This window comes from Trichomonas vaginalis, chromosome III (genome assembly GCF_026262505.1).
Source record: "Trichomonas vaginalis G3 chromosome III, whole genome shotgun sequence".
In the NCBI taxonomy this organism is placed as follows: Eukaryota; Parabasalia; order Trichomonadida; family Trichomonadidae; genus Trichomonas; species Trichomonas vaginalis.
Genome location: NC_067205.1, coordinates 13185051 through 13206151, shown reverse-complemented (window position 1 = coordinate 13206151; position 21101 = coordinate 13185051). Strand labels below are relative to the sequence as shown.

Sequence of the window (21101 nt, the reverse complement as noted above, 5' to 3'; positions counted from 1 at the left end):
TAAGGCCAATATCTCAGAGATGAATAATGATATTATATAATAATTTGGGAAACAGTTTGATTAAGTTGAAATAATTATTTTTTTAAATTTCAAGAAAAATATTACAACTTCATAATAAATATTACAAAAAAATATACTAATAAAAAAACATTACTCAGCTTCCTGATTTGCCTTAATCTTTTCGTCAATCTCCTTTCTAATTCTTGGATTAACTTTCTCCATGAATCTTTCAACAGCTGTTCCAACCAATATGTTCATAGTAACAACAAACTCTATGGCAGCATCTCTCACTTCCTTTGCGGCACTCTCCAAATTTGGAACGATAAAATTCATAATTTGGTCCAAAGACAAACCTAAACTTGCATAATCTCCTTCCTTTGCTAAGACGATTTTGTGGAGGGTAGATAATTGCGCGAGAGGTGCTTTCCACTGCTGAGGCTTTGAGGAACTCTTTATCAGCATCGGAATGACACAATCGGCGCACCCTTTCGATACAACCCATCTCAAAAACTTGCATGTCTGTTTGGACAAAATCTGTTGGGAACAGCCGATCTTTGGTTGGAGAGGGGGAACAACTTGTTGCATGCCACGACTGAAATCACTCTGAGAAACTCCTAATTTCTCACCAAGAAGTTTAATTCCTTCTAATGAGGCTGAAAAAACGGCTTTGTGGTCTTCTACAACTCTGTGTCTCATGATATAGCAGTATCTGTAGAAGGCATCGCCTTTCTGGCTGGCAGATAACGTTTTATCGCCAACTAATCTGTTAGCGATTTCTTTAATTCCGTCGATCTTCAAGTTCCACGCCCTACTGAAGAAGCAGGCAACTAAGCGTTCGGAAACAATGTCAACTAAGCAGCCGGCTTCGGATTTATTGGTTCCACTTAGCTCATCTGGTTCTTTTTGGAGATCTCGGCCTCCGCCACCTCCTCCACCACCGCTTGGTGAAGGATTGGATGCACCAGCTTCCTTTGATGGGTGTATTGGCCTTTCATCTGGATTTGCGCCTTCAATTTGATGACGATTTCTTCTTGGAGGCTCATCTTCTTGTGCGTTAGCTTCGAATGCTGCGATATCAACATTCTTTGGTCTTCTGTCCTCTCCGAAGTTTCTTTGGACGGCTGGAGGAATTTCGTCTTCCAGAGGACGAGATTGACGGCGTGGCGGCGGTTCTTCTGGTTCTGGAGCTGGTTTAGGTGGTAATTTTTGTGTTTTCTGTGGTAATTGACGTCTGCGCTCTTGTATTGGCTGTTCATCCAAATCATCTTCAGGAATATTGAAGGAAGTACGATTTTGTGGTGGGTTTTGGTATTGGTCTTGATACTGGAATGATTGTTGATTGATACTTTGTCTTGGTGGTGGCTGATTTTGCATTGATTGATCGCGAGTTGGATCTGAGCCATTTAAGAGGTAATCTATTTCAGCTTTAAGCTTCTGTGCTGTTACGAAGTCTTCACGAGCAATTGCATCTTTCTTTTGCTGTTGAAGAACAACAACTTGATCATAAGCGCGTCTAAGACGCTCAATTTGCTTTTTCAGTACTTCAGCACGTTTGAAATCTTCTTTTTCGACAGCTTCGCGCTTTTGACGTTCAAGTTGCTCGAGAATGTCGGATGAATCACCATCTAAGCCATTTGATCCCATAGATTTAGGAACAGAAGACTTAGGTACGCCACCACGGCCGAGTACATTGAAAGATACGATGCCAACTTGATTAGTTGGGTTATTTGGATTTGCATGGCAGCCTGGAATAACGATTTTGATGAATTGTGCTTTAATTCCATTAAGTGTTGCGCTCTTTAATTCGCGAGATGTGTAATTTGAGTGTGCATTGTTTGAAAAATTGAAAGATCCTAATGCTTTAAAATCTTTGTCTGATTTTGCGACGTAAAGATCGACGCGATTAGCTATTTTGAACTGATGGCTAACAAACTGTAGCGTTTCGAGTTCAACAACCGTTGTAAGATCAACAACAAATTCAACTGGATAACGAGGGTTTGGAGATGTCTGCCATCCGGTCGAATTAATTGATGAATTGATGATCGAAGATATCGGATGCGTCGAATCTTCGCTCGAACAAGATATTATTTGATATCCAAGCGAAGTTGCAGCTTTCATACTTTTTTTTTATTGTTCGTTAGTCTAAAATCTTTCTCGAAAGTCTTTTGTTTTGATGGAAATAGAATGTCTAATACTTATTCATCAAAATCTATGAATTTTGGATTCGTAATTCAAAAGATAAAATGATTTTATTGATTTTGATTTCGAACTAAGCAGATTTTTTAATACTATCAATTAACCCTTTTAAAAATAAAGAAAATTTTAGTGTGTTATCATTAGAATGTGAAAAAAAAAATATTAAATTTTTCATAACAAGCAAAATTTTGTAGAAATGGTTTGAAAAGGAGTAAGCATTAGTAATCCAACAGTTTAGAGTTCTATAATAAAAAAACAAATAATATAATTTAAATTAATGGAGGGTAAAATAGTCTAGAATCATGTATAAGTGGTTGAAGATATGATGATTCGCTAATGACTTCGAATTTATGAATTGATTGGTGAGGGCTTGGAAGAGTTAGAGCAGTTCGAAATGTGACCGCAAATTCTGGTGTTGTATCAACTATAAACCTATCATTTCCTTGATCGTATACATCCATTGGAAGCAAATTGAGGTAATATGTTCCGAATAATTGTTGATACATTTCTGCAATTGCTTTTACAAAGTCTTCTTTTTGAACTACCGCATTATCTTTGGTCTTTTCTATGCGAACAAGATAATATCTGTGTTTGGATCTGATTGTTGCCGGAGCAAATTTATTTGCACTCATTTTTTATATTTTAGGGGGAGACAAAATTATTATGGTTGAAGTGTCTCAGAAAGACTGGGAAGAGGCCCTTTCTCAATGTTAGGACCGTTTTCTAGTCATTCTGTGCCGGCTTGAGCGACAATATTGGCAAAAACCGCTTTGTCTTGCACCATATCTGAGATTCAGGAAAGTTCGCGACATGTACATTCTGGCACTACTGTTGCACTTCCTGTAACATATTATTGCGATAACCTGCAGTTACTGTCGATTTTGACAACAGACAATCGCAATGCGATATAAAAAGCACCAGAATGAAAGTGAATGAGATCAGTTCTCAAGGTTAGGACCACCTTTTCGATATTTTGATGTTGAAGTTCAAATTGTTTGCTCAGTCTCGTGGAGATGCGTCTGAAATTTGGACAATTCGCCACGAAAGCTGTAAGCAAAACTTTGATCTCTTTATAAGTCATATCCTATGATCCATGTCTTTTAGTGCCGAGATGAGAGAATATTGTCAATGATCTTGACGATCTCACTCAAACTCAGCCCTGAGAATTGTATTATTTTTAGGATTAGATATATTCATTCTTATTTTGTCATGTAATTGAGCAAAAAAGCGATTATCATATATATTATTTTAGAATTAACACAAAATATAACAAAAATAAATTTCAGACAAGTTCTTTCGCCATTTCCTTAACAATTACAAATCTCTTACGTACTTCATGATACCTCTCGCGATCTCCAAGATCTCCGAGGGTCAATTGCTGTACGCCTCTTCCTGTGTCGTAAAACAGATTCCGGCTATTGCTCTCTATCACCAACTTGGTGTGGTCTCTGAAATTGGCCTGAATATTTCTGTTGGCCATTCTGAATAACACTCCATCTCTTGTACGAGCCCAATACTTAACGTGAGGGATCGTCATCTTCTGGTCTGTAATTTCTATTGGCGGATAATGCATAGTTCCAGCCCTTTGGCGGAGTTCGACTGCGAAATGTTGAATTAAAAGAAGTTTCTTTCTGATTGGAGAAACTTCTATGGTGCTCATCTCAACTATCTCTGGAGCAGGAGTCTGTGGTGATGCCCAATATTGGCAAAAAGTACCATCTGGAGACAAAATAATTCTGGATGAATCGTTAAAGCAAGCCCCGCATATATGATTATGTAGCATATATGCCAAACCGTATCTGTGTGAGTAATCCCACCATATTCTAACCGAATACGATGGAAGGCGGAGGGGTTGTCCAGATTCATGAGTTTCCGGAGCTTCCTCGGCCTCAGCTGGCGAGCTAGAATTATCTGGTCGAGAAGTCATTATCAGATTCCTCGAAGAATCTAGCGTAGTAGCAGCAACCGGAGTTTTGAGAGTTTGAGTAATAAATTCTGAGTTGTATGTAGTAATAAACGGATGAGTAATAAGTTCTTTAGCTGTTGGGCGGGCATTTGGATCCTTCTGAAGAGCATGGTCGACAAAATCTTTTGCAAGATCCGAAACATGAGATTTTTCTGGCCATTGGTAGCTGACGTGTGATATGTTTTTATATGTTATTTTCTTATCTGAGCCTTGAAATGGCTGTTTTCCGGTTAACATTAAAAATGAACAAACGCCAGTGGCCCAGATATCAACAGAGGTAGTATGTCCTCTCTTTCCACCGCCACCAACAACTTCAGGACTCAAATAACTAGGCGTTCCGCATAAAGTCATCTTCTTTTCATCATCACTTTGTAATTGCGCGCTGAGACCGAAGTCAGCGAGTTTCATGTGATTATTTTTGTCAAGAAGTAAATTTTGTAATTTAAGATCGCGATGAATAACACGGTGCTCGTGTAAGTAAATTAACGCATTTAATAATTGGTAACAAATTTGCGAAGTTTGTTTTTCTGAAAATGGATTGTTCTTCTTTAGCATATCTAAAACAGTTCCATTCGGACAAAGTTCTAATAAAATATAGACGTAATTCTCATCTTGAAAAACTCCTTTAAATTCAACGATGTTTTGATGGTGTAGAGACTTATGAATATCGACTTCGCTAATTAATTTCCTTCGTACTTTAGGATCCGCTACACGTGTTTGGGAAATACACTTAATTGCAACAGGTAATCGGCCTGGCATTTCTTCACCGCTATAAACTGTTGCAAATCCACCACTTCCCATTTTATCTTTGATAGTGTACGTTACCTTAGTGCCGTCTTTTGTCGTGCGATGCAAAACAGTCGGCACAGGAGGTAAAGACTCACTCATCTGGCGGGCTGTTTATAAATTTTTTTTGTAAAGTTTTTGGTATGATATGAAATGGATGCATGATTTAAAGAGAGAAGAGTATAGGAACTATTTCCTATCAGACAATATGCTGGAAATACTATGATTTTTTCTTCTCAATTGGTTGCCGTTTTTCTGAGGCATCAAGATTATTACAATTCGGGGCGGAATTTTGAATGTTTTACAAATCAAGAATAATATTGAAGTGTTATCGTAGCAAAATTTCTTATTTGATCTCCATTCTTCAAGATAAATCGTATTCTCTTGAGAATACATATGTGAAACGCAAATCATATTAGATTTCGCTCTCACATTGGCAAACAAAAGAAAAAAAACATTGAAATCTCTTTTTTGATTAGAATTATCTCAGGGAATAAAGCAGAGAAAGAAAGAAATAAAACTATTAAAACCTCAAACATCTTCTCAACTATATATCAAGAAATATTTCTCATAAATTCAATTTCTATAGTATTTCATTCAATAAAATTTCCTTCATTGACCTTTAGTTGGAAATTCATTTCTTTTACAATATGAATATTAAATGAGCTAGCTTTCTTATATGTTTTTACAACTTCTTGCCAGTAAATCGATTATATATTTTAGGTTTATGCACTACTAAGGCTAGCAAGTCCTATATTTGGATCTTGAAGAAAATTACTTAAATTTGAGGAACATTGAAAAATACCTTTTTAGAAAACAAAATGCTCTAGAGTGGAAATATTTCCACACATCGAAGGAGAGAGATCGAAGAAGTATAATAAGGATGTCAATTTGGAAGAAAAGTGAGAAAATTCCTAAAATGCTAAAAATGAATTTTCCAAACGTACTTTTTTATCTCATTTTTTTGATTTTGAAAAAAATTTGGAGAGAAGAACTCTTCGTTTTTGAATTTTGTCACGATGGTTTTAAAGTATATTAGACACATGTATTGATATTACTATTTTTGTATATTTTGAGAGAAAATCCCTAAAAAGTGAGAAAATCTGAGACGGTTTGAGAAACTATATAAACTATTGAAAATTTGAATTAAACTTCTAATTTGGAAAAAAGAAATTTGGAAAGAAGAAAATTCAAAAATCGAGATTTAGACTCAGTATCAAATGGAGAACAAAATGTTTCTTCATATGAAGGAAAAAATTTTCTTGAGAAGAAATAGAGTTTTTAAAATTTTATTGTATGTAATGAAATAAACAAATATTAAAATTATTTTTTGATAACAAGAAAATTCCCAACAGAAAATATTTGAGACAAAGAAAAAAAGAAAATTGAAAAATATTACTCTCCTTTACATTTCATGAGATTTTCAATTTATTTTCATAAAATTGACAATTTTATACGTTTAGATGAAAATAAGTGATTTTGCTTGAAATAAAAATTATTGTTTGTTTACAGCTATCAAATAGATTTTTGCTATTTTGATTAAAACTTGTTAATCAAATTAATAATTTTTTTTCTAAATATCTTAAATATCTGGATCACTCACTGATACGATGAATTAAACGATAAAAATAATACAAACTCAACTAAGTTTCCTGTCTTTCAACCAAAAAATATTATGCAATTTAAATTAAATTGTTTATTCAAAGATAAAACAAAGATAAAGTAATTATAATTATCATATACTTTATGAATAACTCTCTAATTGGATAAGATTTTCGTACAAATATTTTTATTAATATCGATAAGAATATGTTTACCTACTATCACCATATGTCGATAAACGAGAGTAGAGTGATTTTTATCATCGAAACTTTTTAAAAGCTGTAAGCAGGAAGTAATAATCTTGTTTCTTCTGAGTTAGTTGTAGAACTATTGATGCCCGAGTTATCATTGTGATGCAGAAGGATATCAATGTACTGACTGAAGGATATGAATTGAATTGAATTTTATTGAATTTCAATTTGATCAAAATTTGTTGAAATGATATGAATGTGTCAACTTCTGTATCATTCTCCTTCACTCCTTCCTTATTCTTTCGAGAACGAAGCTAGCTCAGCTTTCGCTGAGCGAATTGACACTTTTCATGCCCTAAACGTACATACTCTCAAATTTATCGAAAAAATTAATACCACCTAAACTAGTATATTCTTATTTTAAATATGATATTATCCTTATATTCCACACTAAAATTCATTTAAATCAACTTTTAAAAAAGTTCGAATCCTGCGCGTCTCACTTTTTAAATTTTCCAAATGGAAAATTATATTCTCCTAAAGTGAAAACAATTTTCCAAATTGACTTCCTTAAGTATAACTTCAAATAACTTGATTATCACGGAGCTGATCCGCTCCCTCCTTCAATTTAAAATCATCTTTACAAAATTTTGATAATTGTGTGGAAATAAAAAAAAATAGTAACGTTCCTGGCTAAATGGGTTGTGGAAGCTCTAAGTCAGCGGCGATAGGAAATGATATTAGTGATTCACAATCAGATGAAGATAATCAAGTTCAAAGTGAAAATAATGATCTTTTTCACCATGAAATCTTAAATGATTCTGCTGCACTCTCAGACATTCTACAGTCGGATGATCCAACGATTAATGGATACCACATATTGTCAGAAATAGCATGTGGACCAATGTCAAGAGTTTTTCAAGTTATCAAGGAAGATTCGAAAGAGCTATGTGTGGCAAAAATATACAGTCATAGCGTGTTGAAGAAGAAACGAATATCAAATGATGATCAACCATACGTATTAGTACAAAGAGAATTAGATATCTTAAGTAAACTAAGTCATAAGTATGTAATTACACTAAATGAAGCATTTGATGATACCAGGACGAACTCTCTCGTCATAGTTATGCCTTATTGTCCACTTGGAAGCCTGAAACATTTACTTTCGCAAAATTTACTGAATACTAACACAATTTCTAAATGCTTTTACCAAATAGCTACAGCATGTGAGTACCTTCATTCCAACTTGATTGTTCATCGAGATATTAAGCCGGCAAATATTCTTGCATTTAATCTCGGTCATTTCGTTTTATCCGACTTTTCGGTATCCCAAGAAGTAGCAAAACAAAGTTCATACGCAACGGATGTAAAAGGAACACCAATGTTTATGGCCCCTGAAGAATGTAGAGGAACAAAATTCCATCCAATGCCAGCTGATGTTTGGGCATATGGAGTATCATTGTATATGTCTCTTTTCGGACATTTACCTTTTGATTTAGAGTCTTGCCAAGGATTTTTGAACGGTGGCGGAATTTTAGCTCTTTACAAGCATATTCACTCAAATGATCTAATAATACCGCCAGATACACCTTCAAATCTAGTATCATTACTAAAAGGAGTTCTTGAAAAAGATCCAGCAAAAAGATTAACTTTCAAAGCCATTGTTCTTCATCCATACTTCGAAGAATTGCATGCAAATGCTACAAAGAAGAGGAAATCTAGCGGAATCCTAGATTAATTGATCTATAATTTATTTTGTTTGTAAGTAAACTTTATATTATATGTCTATCTCACTTCAAACTTGTCGATTTATAATGGCAATGAAAAATTTGTTTAAATCTCGTTTTCAAAAAAAATCTTTTTGAATTTCACTCAAAATCTTATCAAATCAATGTAAAAGGAATATACATCGTCATGTATTAAAGGATTTAAAACAAATATACGAGAAATTGAACTCATATTAATCAAATAATTTTTGAACATATTTTGGAGCTATTATGTGAATGATTTTAATTCTTATTGAATGCGATTTTGAAATTGTTAAGGGTTTATGTTCATTATTCTTGAAAGATGATTTCTTCATTGAACATTTCGGATTTCACTGAAGAAGAATCTTTTGATGAAGAGAATATTGTTGATATTAGGGAGAGTGGATTAAAAACATTTCAAGAAATAGACAAATTTTGCAAAACAGATGAAATTCAAGTATTGAAAGTATCAAATAACAAAATTCCAACTCTAGAAAGGAAGTTTTTCCAAAAGTTTTCGACAATTAAATTCCTTGATATATCCGGTAACTTGATATCTAATATTAACGGACTTGATTTATTACCAAATTTGGTTTTACTCGATATTTCGAAGAATCAAATTACTTCTCTAAATGGAATAGACAGTAATACAAAGCTTAGGCGTATTTTGGCCTCAAAAAATCAAATTCAAGAAATAAGACTTGAAAATGTTATGCCATACCTTGTTGTTTTAGATTTACATAAGAATTGTATAGAGCATTTAGATTTTGGTCATAACTTTCCATCATTGAAAGAACTTTACGTTGGAGATTGTAAACTAAAATCTCTTGATGGAATTAATAATTTCCCACTACTTAAACATTTCCAAGGTTCTAATAATGAAATTACGGTAGTTAATCTGATAAACCATCCAAATCTTGAAGATATTAACTTAGAAGGTTGTTTAATTTCATCTTTTCTCCCATTTCAAGGATGCCAATCACTCATACATATTAATTTATCAAATAATCCAATTGATGAAACAGGTTTTAACTCAATATATCCAATTAAAACAATAAGGTCAATCAAATTAAACTTTTCTAAAATAGCAAACGCAAACTTCATTGCAAAACTATTTCCTAATATTGAAGCTGTTGATATCTCTGGATGTTGCATTAAAGATGCAAATGGATTTGCTGATTTACTCACCAAATCAAAGAAATTAAGATTATTAGATACGAGATGGAACCCTGTTTGCAAAAATCTATATGCTGATGAAGATCTTTCTAAAGGACAGAAGATATATGAATCAAATGAACAGTATGATAATGAGCATCCAATGAAAAAACATCTTCGTCATATATATCGCAACAAAATACTATCAACAAATGAATCATTAACTATCCTTGATGGTATAAAAGTTGATTCAAATGTTCTTTACAGCGAGTCTTCTTATTTTTATGAAGAAGAAGAAAAATCAGAAAAAATAATTAATCAAAAAGTTGTCGAAATCAAAGAAAAGGAAGATGAATCCGTTGAAAAACAATATGAAGAAGAGGAATCCGATAAAGATGCTCAAATAACTGATAATTTGGCAGATGATGAAGAATCATTATCAATTTCCTTGATAGTTCCAACGTATTCTACTGTTGGAACTCAAGCAGAATCTCATAGTTCTCAAACTATTGTTGAAAAAACTCCAGAAAGTCCAAAGAAATCTAAATTAACGCAACAAGAAGCTGCTCCTTCATTAGAAATCGAAGCAATTGATGATAATACTAAAGAAGAGTTCATTAAGAAGTTAAAAATCCAAAATGAACATCTTGAATCCGAATTAAATCAATATAAGAAATTTAATGAAGAATTGCAATCAAAATTAGATGCAAAGGTCGATGTAAAAGAAGAATTGCAGCAACTTAGAGAATCAACAGAAATAAAAGAAAAACAAATCGGAAGTCAAATTGATTCAATAGAAAGTTCTTATATTAAACCTCACAGACAGACACAAAATACAGATAAATCTCAAACATATTCTAAGTTACTTGATGCTCTTACACAACAAAATGCAATTCTTGTACATGAATTAAGGAAAATGAGACATAAAACAACGAAAAAGTATCCAACATACAAAGAAGTTGTTGAAATTGTTGATTTCCTACTTGGTGGAAACTCAAAAATGATTCATCGGATGAAAGAAAGATCAAGAAAAAAGGAAGAAGAATCAAAATTGATGAAATTAGCAAAGAAACTTGAAGAACAAAATGAATTAATGAGATTTGCAATCTCACAACAAAAAACTCATGTTCATCATCATAATCATAGCTATAGATTAAATCCAATTTCAGAATCATCTTATCAAAGTCGAGAATACGAATATGATGTTCCTGAAGTTCCAAAGCATAAAACAAATCAACAATATGTTCTAAAATCATCTCAAAAATCTATTCCAAGTGATTTTAATCCTTCTATTTATGAAGCTGTTGGCGACATCGAGATTTGTGAAAGAAAAATATTTGGAAGTTTTAGACAACCTTTGGATTCTCAATATCCTGTTTCATTGGATCCGAACTGCAAAGAATCAAAACTTTTATTAATGTGGTCTCAGTTCGCCATTAATTATTCGATCAGCAAAGTTAATGTGATTAAAGCAGCAAATACAGAGAAATTTATTGAAGCTGAATATAGATCGAAGCAATTGAAGCTTTTCTTAGTTCCTTGCGAAGATCCTCCTTTGTTTTTCGATGGATTTTTCCCTAAAACAATTGTTGCGTTTAGGAAATTTAGATCAAAGCCAAAGATTTCAACGTTTTTGGTCATTTGCTATGATGATGAAGAAGCCATATTCTCTAAAAAGCCACCACAACCTTCAGACGAACCAATATTACGTCAAAGAAAGGTAAAATCTGTTAATTTTGTTAATGGAGGCTGTGATACTTTGTTAATATTGGATACAAAGAAGATAATTCCTTTATACTCATTAACTGTTAATTAATGATTTTTTTATTTCTATATTTTTAAATAAATGTTTGTATTTTATAATTTGCAAAATGATGCTCTCATGAGATGGTAATTTATTGAATTAAAAATGAAGTGAAGTGATCGATAAAATTCCACAAATTTAAAAAAAAAATGAATATGATTACAAAGAAGTATCTAGTGATCGAATGGGGTAATGATATTAAAGGTAAAGAGCCATTTTCTTTCATTGTTAATGATGAGAAAATTGAATCATACAAACATATTTCAATCATGATTTCAAAAACTGTTCATGATCAGTATTTGCGTGATAGTTCAATTAAATCTGTTACTACATATTTGAATTTATTATGCAACAACACAATTGATATTATTTCTGAATTTTTCAAAACTGGAGCTCTTAGGTTCGAGAATGATTGCCTGCATAATAGAGATATATTTGAAGTTGGTAAAGCATTTGGAATCGAATTCTTAACAGATATATTTTGCGCATTTGTTAATTCCACTTATAAAGAAATCAACAAAGAGAATTTTTATGATATTTATGATTGTGCAACAACAAAAAATGATACCAATAAGATCAATGAATGCATTTCTTTCTTTGCATCAAGAATGTTTGATTTTCAAGAAGATTATAAAATTATAACATTCAAACGATATGGTTATGACTTTTTTGAACGAGTTTTAACTTCAAAATCTCTTAAAGTATCAAATGAAGATTCAGTAGTCAGTACAATAATATCCATGAGTGAAATAGATAACTCATTCTTTCCTCTTCTTAACCATGTCAGAGTTGAATTTTGCAACAATAACTCTATCACATCTATCAAAAATCATTCAATTAAGCACAGTTTAGAGTCTATCTCAACAGAAGTTTTCGAACGTGCACTTCTCCATCGTTCACTAATTCCACATAAGCTTCAAATCTCTAATGCAAACTATTTTAGTAGAGAATCTATTCCGAACCCTTTCAAGAATTCTAAAATTGAAGAATATCATTGTTTGGATCACTCAGATGAAAACATGAGAAAATTAATGAGTTTGAGTAAAACAAAAGATAACTTTGGTAAAATCTTTAAAATTCTTGAAAAAGCATCAAGTGAAGCAGATATTGCAACAATAAAATTAGCGATTGATGAAAAATATTCTGACGTTCAGGGTAAGTTTAATAGAAATATGATTCTTGAAGCAGCACGGAAAAATAATCTAAATCTAGTTCAACATTTGTTTAATCATGGTGCAGATATTAGAAGTAGATCTTCTACCAAGAGAACAATTCTTCACTTTTTCTGTCAGGAGGGAAATCTAGAAGCTGTAAAATTTGCTCTTAACTTCATCGATATTAATGATGTAAATAATGGGAATGAAACACCTCTTCATGATGCTATATATAATAATCGAGCAAATATCTGTGAATATCTTAGCTCTCAAACAAATATAAATAAAAATATAAAAACTAATGCTAATGAAACTGCTCTTCAATTGACAATTCGACTCAAACAACAACAATGTGTTGATATTCTTCGAAGAAATGGATTTACAGAATAGAAAATGTTTACTAAACTCTATATCAACTTAAGCTTTTCTAATCCTTTTTAAATTCAATATTATGAAATTTTCTTTCTGAACAAAATATTTGCTTCAAAAACTTTTTCGATAATGTTATTGTTTCATTTTCGTTTGAAATACATTTTTCTAAAAATAAATATTTACAAATTAAAAATAATCAAACAAAAATATAAGTATAAATTTAACTGTTTTCCATTGTATCGCAAAATTCGATTGCAGTTACAAGTTTATTGTACATAACTTCACTGCTGGAATACAATGGTAGATAGAGTCTGTTGAAGCAAGTAGAAGCCTTTGGAAGTGAACTATCACTTAGTTGAGCTTCAAAGTTCACAAACAACTTAAATCCTAAATTTATGGCTGGATTTGGAATCCTTGTCATTGTTGTTGCGAATTTCAGCAACAAAGATCTCTGTTCATTTGTCATTCTGTCGACAGCTTCCCAGAAATACCTCTCTTGTTGATTTGTTGGCGCTAGCATTGAAGTAATTGATTTAAATGCTTGAGTTGTTACTGTCCTCGATCCTTGTGCCAAGTAAGAAATCAAGTTAGAATTGAAGATACTTGGATTGGAAAATCCCAAATTATCATAAAATCCTCTTTTCATGTTTTCCAAATTAGCCTTCACTGAATTAATTCTCGCTCCAACGCACATGTTGAGATAATTCTTTATATCATTGTAACCAACAATTTGGTCTTTTGATTTAAGCCAATTTGTTGAATCATCCCAATCAGTGACAGCCCATTTCATGTTGGCATAAGTTTTGTTGAAATCATGTTCATTGATAGTAACCAATGAATTTGCCATGTTCGCGAAATGTTCATCCAAACAAAGAATGTCGTTTTTGTCCAATGGTTCATTCGCAAGATATTTCCAGACGAAAGGAGCGAAAGGAAAATCTTGGAAATAGCCATTTCGAATCACAATTCCAATGAAAACTCCAACAGCATAAAACAAAGATCTTGAAGTAAATGGTCTCAATGATGAGAAAGGAATATAAACATCTCTCATTCCTCCTGAATGATTTCTTCCATTCGGACTTAAAATAAACAATTTCGATTGTGATTGGAAAATAGAAATTGCTATTTCATTAAATGCTTCTCGAGAAGGTCCACCAGCATCAATTGCTGATTCATCAGTGAAATGAACTCTCCAAGGTCTTCCACGACCTCTCAAACTCGATGTTGAATGTGTATCTACAAACTCAGAAAACTGATGAATAATTGTGTTTCTGCAATCTCCTGAATTAGACAAAACAACTTGTCTTGCTTTTCTTCTGTTGATAGTGAAATCAGGAGAAGATTCTGATATTTTAATCTCGTTCAAGAAGACTTGTGCTTGTTTCGAAGGAGAAATATAATGAATAATGTTCCTTTGCAAAGTAACATCATTATTATTTAAATATACATAATTAATTACATGAATCATGAAAGATTGCAACAAAACAACTTTCGGCGGATAAATTTTCATCAAACTCGTTTCAAAAGCAAGTTTTGCAATCTCAAAGAAGTCTTTTGCACTTAATAGATCTTCTGGGAAAGACTGCAACAAATTAATTGTTTCGCTTGCATTCCATTTCGTTCTTAACAACTTCATGTCATTTACAAATTCATTTCTTATTTGGTCAGGAACAAAATCGATTTTCTTTGGAATTGGTCTTTGATTTAATTTCACATCTTCTTTGATTTCTTTGTAAACCAAGTCATCAATCTTCAAAATACGATTGTCATCATCTGATAAAATAACAACAGTTATTTTTTCTCTGACTTCTATAATCATTGGGAAATTATATTGTCTGAAAAGTTGTGAATCATTTGATTGGTCAACAATCAAAATTGCGTTATCTTCTTGTGTCCTTTGTTTAAAGGATAATTCCAATTTACAAGTACAATATATAGAAACTGATGCCGGAGAGATTTTATCAACAATTATTTCAGTTGTTTTTGAATTTCCAAGTAAATAATCCAAAGCAAACCAATAAGGAATCAAAACAAAGAAAGGAAATCCATCAATAGTATCTGTCCGAACAGCAACTGTTGTCATGACATTAAACAAATGTCTCATCTGCGCTTTGTTTCCGTCTAACTTGAAATTAGGAAGATTTGTAATTGTAACGGTTTTGTCACCTTTTACAGGTTCATTTGTCAAACCGAATTCAGGGAAATATTGAGACAATTCAGAATTAGATTCTGCCATCTTCATTACTTCCTGATCTGTGAAAGTAAGTATAGCATCGAAGTTTTTATGATTAGTTTCCAAAGTATTCACGAAAGAGATCAACAAATACAACAATTTCATGTATTCCGTTGTATAATTATCAGATTTAATTATATTGTTACATAATGTATTCAATAACTCTGGTACATGACGAGAAGTCATTGGAGAATTAACAACTGTTAACTCTATTATCTTTGATCTTATGAATAAAGGATTGTATTTGTTAAATCCAATTAAAAACAATGTTCTTAATAATAACAGAATTTCAAAATCAGTTCCAAAGATCCATGATGTTGTATTTGGATCGATTTTTAACATAAACATTGGATTTGTTAATGACGTAGCAGGAACTTGTATCAAAGAATCTTCTGAAGCAACACAAGGTGTATAAACATATACAGAATCCAATCCAAATGATGGATCTTTGTTAAATATAGAGTATCCAACATAATAATTGCTTCCATGTGGAACAAAAAATGTGTCATCTTTGAAAGCAGGAATTAAAAGATCAACATCTTTTTTGGTGTCAGTTAAAAGATGTGTTTTTGGTTCTCCAACTAATCTTTCAATGTATTTCTGTATATTAGGGAAGAAGTCACGTGAACTTGATATCTTTCTAATACATGAAAGGCCATATTCCGTCATATCTTGCATTAAAAGATTTGATGGAATGTTTGGTGTCAAAACCGTTATATTCAAATCAAATGGGAATTTAATTTCATGTAATAAATTCAAAGAAAACTGTTCTAATTGGCACAACAAAATAGAGAATAATCGAATTGATGCTTCTACTAATATCGCTTCATCTCCAACATATGAAATCATTTTGGTCAGAACGATAGAAGAAATTTGACATCTTAATTCAAACAAAATTTGTTCATTCATTAAATTTCTCAAGTTTTCTGTCATTTCGTCTGCTTCTTTAGGATCTATACAACCTAAAGGAGGTGGATTGATACCAATTTCTTCGTATTTTGTTGTGATCAAGTTAGAAAACCTTGTAATAGTTCTTGCTTCCAAAGATTCTTTTAATTCTTTTCTATTTTGTTGAACATGAGCAGGCATTGAAAACAATTTCCTTCTTTTATTGTCATCCAAATCAGAAATTCCAACAACATCTGTATTGATAGGAAATGTCTTTGCATAACATGAATCATCAGCCATCAAATTCATTGATATAATCTTTGATTGTTTTGTTGGATAAACAATGATTCTGTGGAATTTTGTTGCATCAGAAATCCATGGAACAAAACTTCCATTTACTGTGAAAGTTTTTTGAGAAAAATCAACTTCAACAATTATATATTTTGCAGGCATTTTCTGTTCAACACCTCTATCAATTGGTGCTGTAATATATTGTGGAAGCAAAATTAAGTTATTTGTCTTGCATTTGTAGTCATGAGAATCAATAATTCCAATGCACCCTACAAAATTATCTTCACTCTCAATTAATAACTTCACTTTGGCAGTTTTTGACAACGGTTTTGACAGATAAGTACATTGATTCTTTTTCATGAGTATTTCGAAACCTCTAAATGTGTTTAATGGTCTGTATTTTGATAATTTGGAGTATTTTTCGATGAATACATCCATGTTATCAAATGTTGATATATATTTCGATATAAACTTAGTTAAACTGATCCTATTTGACAATGATTTGCAAAAATCTTCGTTTTCTGCAAATTTTGACAAACAATTCAAATAAATAACGGTCAAAACAGAATTTTCAGACTTGATAACGAGATTCGAGAAGTCCAAAATAAAATCAAAATCAGGATAATCTAAAATGTCAAAGGGAACTTCACTAACCGCCAAAACGTCACTTTTTGGTAAATCTTCAATTTTTGCAGTTTCATTTATTGGCAAATTAATGAAAGTATCATTAGAGTAAATGATGATATCCTGTGATGTAGAAGCATCTGTTTTCATTTGGCATTGATTGAAAGGTCTTATTGTTTCTATAGAGCCACCTAAAATCGCTAAAACAGTTGCGATTTGTTTAATATTTGTCTTTAGAGTTGTACTCATAATAATTTTTCTCAAAATTGTTGATTTTTCACCGGAATCCTTCAAAATTTGTCTGAGAAAATTGACAAGTTCTGAACATTTTATTAAATTCTTTGAATTAAGTAAGTTTTCTCCAATGAAAGTAATTATTCTCATTAGATCTGATTTGAATTTATCATTCTCTATTTTCGCAAACTTTGTAGCATTAAACAAGCATTTTCTTGCAATCATTGATTGTGAATCATCGCAATTCAAGACGAAATCAAGGAATTTGTCGTATAAATCTGTTGGACAATTATAGCTTTTTTCAATATAAATGCTAAATAAACTTAAATGTGAATTTAAAGGATTATGTGTTAGTTTTTCTGTCAAAACCGCCAAAGATTGTGGGATCAAATTAATAAAATCATAAACAACAGCTATTTCTTGTTCCAAGATTGTTTCTGAGTTTAAAACCGCCAAAAATTGAGAAGTAGTAATTTTTCCGATTTCTTCATCAGGAATTACTTTTGATTTGAACAATTTGATAATCAACGGCATAATTGGCATCACGTATTTCATCTCCATGGCGCTTTTAATGAAAGAAATCAAGAAAGAAATTGATTTCTTGGAATGACTTAATATTTTTGACAAATTGTCAAAATCTTCAATTTTTGACAGGACGATAGCTATCGTCGTGTAAAATAAATTATCCAAATTCTTTGAAAAAATGTCCTGCAACAAAGCGAAACCTATAGATGTCAAAGTAACTCTTATTTTCTGGTTTGTAATGAAATATATCAAAGATTTCGCAGGATCTTTAGAGATCAAGAAATCCGTAATAGATTTGCAACAATCTTCAATGTTGCTTTTATCTGAAAAGTCACTTTTTAGATTAATTAAAAGTGACAATTTTTGATCAAATTCATCCAAACTCTGGTTTTCTCTTTTTTGCTGCATAAAGAAATTCCTTATTTTGAAGATATTCTCTAAAACAACTCTGAATGGATCAGAAACTTTTTGTTTTTCTATTGATTTCTCCATTTCTTCGACAGCTCCTTTAATATGCTTTACAAAAACCGTCAAACAAAAACTATCAATTTCTTTTGCATCATCTCTTAGTTTTTTGTTGATTTGAGGTTTCCAGAATTTGTAGATTTCATTCATTTTAGAATTCTTGTTTGAATTCTTGTCAAAATTAAGATAAGATATCAAAGTTTGTTCATCATCCATCAGATAAGAATTTTCAACAATTAAAAAAATGTTTCTTTCTTCAAAATCTGACACATCACCTCCTCTGACCAAAGTTGAACTAAACAAACCAAACAAGAAAGAAATTAATAATAAAAATTCTTTTGCTGGTCCCATAATATCAATCTGATATGTTTTGAAGAAATTAGAAAGAGAAATTGTCAACATAGACAATAATGGCAAAATTATTTGAGAAATTGAATGATAATCAGAAATTCCTGATAAAAGTGACAAGAAATTTGACACTAATTTAAAAATAGACGATTTCTGGAGATCTTCGAATGCAATAAAGTTATTCAGAGAGTTAATGAAGGAGTTAATAATAACAGAAGAATATTCTCCGAAGAAATCTAAAACAGTGACACTTTTTGTTTTAGATTGGAAAATTTTCAAAGAAGAAAAAGTATCATTTTCAAGTTCCCTTGCTACTTCTCTTACTAACACTCTTTGCTGCAGATAAAAGAACCTCATTAAATTAGATGATGATATATCATGGTTGTCACTTTTCAACAGTTGAAGTGAAATGACATTATTTTCTGTCATTGACAAAAAACACAAAAATTTTGATCTTGAAATATCACTTATCAATCTATCGAATAAAGCACCTTTTGCAACATCAACAGCTGATATAATAGTATTCAAAATATTATTAGTCATGAATCTGTCAAAACATTTTGTAAACAAAAGTGACACCAAACTCAAAGTTATTTCATCATTAATTTTTTTGGGCAAATTTATTAAAATTGATTCCAAAGTTTTGTTGATCTTCTGGGAATTAAGGAACATCTCGGAATGCAAACTGGCAATTAAAATAAATGTTTGCAATGTAATCAAAACTTTTGGATTTTTCGAATCTTGGCCCATTAAATTCATGATGTTTGACAATAAAATGATGTATTCATCGACATTCTTCAGTTTCAGTTCGGCAGGAATCTGTGGACCGATGGAAGACAAAAGAATAAGATTGACATAAAACAACAATTGTTGATCTAATCCGGAAAGATCCATAATTATCGGAACTTTCAGACCAAAAATGAAAGGATCATCAACGCCTTCGTATTTGAATGATTCTACAACTAACTGGCTGCCTGTGTTTTTAACGGAATAGTGCATTTTGTGGATAATGTTCAGATTTAAGGCCATTATATTGTTTTCTTGCTCAAATACGATATCTCCAGTATGATTTCCATTGATAAGTGAGAATTGCCTGCAGAGAACTTGATTGTTGTCCAATGTAACATAGAAAGAAAGGAAAGAACCGTTAGTTTCAACAATACTTTTGAAGATAAAATTATCATCTAGCAAATCAGGCCTTTCTGGATGCAAAGGAGCATTTCCTTGTACTAATAGAACTTCGTTAATCAGTTTATTGGTTTGAATATCAAAAACTCGGACTGTTTTGTCAGGAGATAATGAAACATAAACAGCTCCATCGGTAGCGATGACATTTTGATTGAAATTTTGGAGTTCTTTGCCTCGGACTGTCGATTTTGGTCTTTCAAGAATTCGTTTGATAGAAAATTGGTAATGATTTGTAAATGATTTCACAATTACTTGATCTTTAGTCGCAAACAATGATGGATAAGTTGATGGTATGAGATTTAATGTAACTGTGAATGGATCAAGTAACGCTCCGTTGTCTAAAAGTGGAAAAACTGTTAAATTTGAATCCGGATGCAGGATAAAAAGGAAACTTCCGTTGGATGTGATACCTTTTGGATACACCTGTTGTTGTGTGAGTAATCCTGAGTAATGAGGACCTTGTAATTTAAAATCTAAATAAGGTGGAAGCATTTTTGGAGTGTTTGGTATGGATTTAATGATATCTAATGCGTTTTTAGCTGGGATTATATCATAATCAATTGAAAATACTGAACTAAATAAGGTAGTAATTACATCAATTAGAATTGATGATTCATTTCCTGGTTCCATTTTGATTTTCGGAGCTGTATCTGTTTTAATTCGAGTATTTGTTAATTCTTTCGATTTATAATACATTTCATAATACGGATTTAAGTATGATGTATCAATAATTTCTTTAGTTGGACTATTTAATATATATTGAATGATTCTCCTTTTGTCCTCAATGTGTTCCGGACTAAATAGAAGCAAATTAATTAAAGCTTCTTTAGGTAAATTAAAAATTTCTTGTTCTTCGCCCATTTCTTCTCTAGTAAATGTAAGGTATGAGTGGAAATACGATTCTTCAAATTGGGGATTAACTTCTTCGTTAGGTTGTACTTGGGAAGTTTCGTTTCCCATAAAAAATAAAAATAAAAGATTTTACAAGAAAAAAAAATGCACTAAAATTTTGGGATCCATTCGCAGAAAATGAAATAATTAATTATAATTTTTTGATGATTGGTGTAAATCGAATTGTTTTACATTACAAATGGGATTTGAATTGAGTGAAGAATATGAAATGTCTGCCAACCTGAAAATTTAATAAAAATGATCAAAGTATAGGTTGGTATGTTGGGCATATTATGATTTGGGTGGTATTGGTATTAAAAGATATTGTAATAAGATTAATTTGATAATCTTGAACTAATGAAAAGAGGTAGGACTCTTTAATAGTCGAGTGTTAAAAATGGCGATATATAATCGAATAATGATTTTTATTAAATTAATAC

General features: G+C 31.7%; 7 protein-coding genes across 7 annotated transcripts; 3 read left to right on the top strand and 4 right to left on the bottom strand.

The window, feature by feature from the left end:
• Positions 1-82: 82 nt before the first annotated feature.
• TVAGG3_0693890 (glycine-, glutamate-, thienylcyclohexylpiperidine-binding protein family) lies at positions 83-2118 on the bottom strand (the record flags this gene model as incomplete). Its single annotated transcript, XM_001317125.1, has 1 exon — positions 151-2118. The coding sequence occupies one exon, from the start codon at positions 2116-2118 to the stop codon at positions 151-153; it is 1968 nt and encodes a 655-aa protein (XP_001317160.1).
• A 103-nt stretch (positions 2119-2221) lies between these two features.
• On the bottom strand, positions 2222-3075 carry TVAGG3_0693880 (uncharacterized protein; the record flags this gene model as incomplete). Its single annotated transcript, XM_001317126.1, has 1 exon — positions 2466-2828. One exon carries the CDS (start codon positions 2826-2828, stop codon positions 2466-2468), a length of 363 nt encoding a protein of 120 aa, XP_001317161.1.
• A 109-nt stretch (positions 3076-3184) lies between these two features.
• Positions 3185-5345, bottom strand: TVAGG3_0693870 (STKc PLK domain-containing protein; the record flags this gene model as incomplete). The annotated part of the gene is made up of 1 exon (XM_001317127.1): positions 3479-5050. One exon carries the CDS (start codon positions 5048-5050, stop codon positions 3479-3481), a length of 1572 nt encoding a protein of 523 aa, XP_001317162.1.
• A 2068-nt stretch (positions 5346-7413) lies between these two features.
• On the top strand, positions 7414-8687 carry TVAGG3_0693860 (peptidyl-threonine phosphorylation; the record flags this gene model as incomplete). Its single annotated transcript, XM_001317128.1, has 1 exon — positions 7439-8479. The coding sequence occupies one exon, from the start codon at positions 7439-7441 to the stop codon at positions 8477-8479; it is 1041 nt and encodes a 346-aa protein (XP_001317163.1).
• A 117-nt stretch (positions 8688-8804) lies between these two features.
• TVAGG3_0693850 (uncharacterized protein) lies at positions 8805-11564 on the top strand (the record flags this gene model as incomplete). The annotated part of the gene is made up of 1 exon (XM_001317129.1): positions 8812-11460. One exon carries the CDS (start codon positions 8812-8814, stop codon positions 11458-11460), a length of 2649 nt encoding a protein of 882 aa, XP_001317164.1.
• A 33-nt stretch (positions 11565-11597) lies between these two features.
• Positions 11598-12992, top strand: TVAGG3_0693840 (spectrin binding; the record flags this gene model as incomplete). Its single annotated transcript, XM_001317130.1, has 1 exon — positions 11598-12992. The coding sequence occupies one exon, from the start codon at positions 11598-11600 to the stop codon at positions 12990-12992; it is 1395 nt and encodes a 464-aa protein (XP_001317165.1).
• A 202-nt stretch (positions 12993-13194) lies between these two features.
• On the bottom strand, positions 13195-20730 carry TVAGG3_0693830 (guanyl-nucleotide exchange factor protein; the record flags this gene model as incomplete). The annotated part of the gene is made up of 1 exon (XM_001317131.1): positions 13195-20730. The coding sequence occupies one exon, from the start codon at positions 20728-20730 to the stop codon at positions 13195-13197; it is 7536 nt and encodes a 2511-aa protein (XP_001317166.1).
• Positions 20731-21101: the final 371 nt, after the last annotated feature.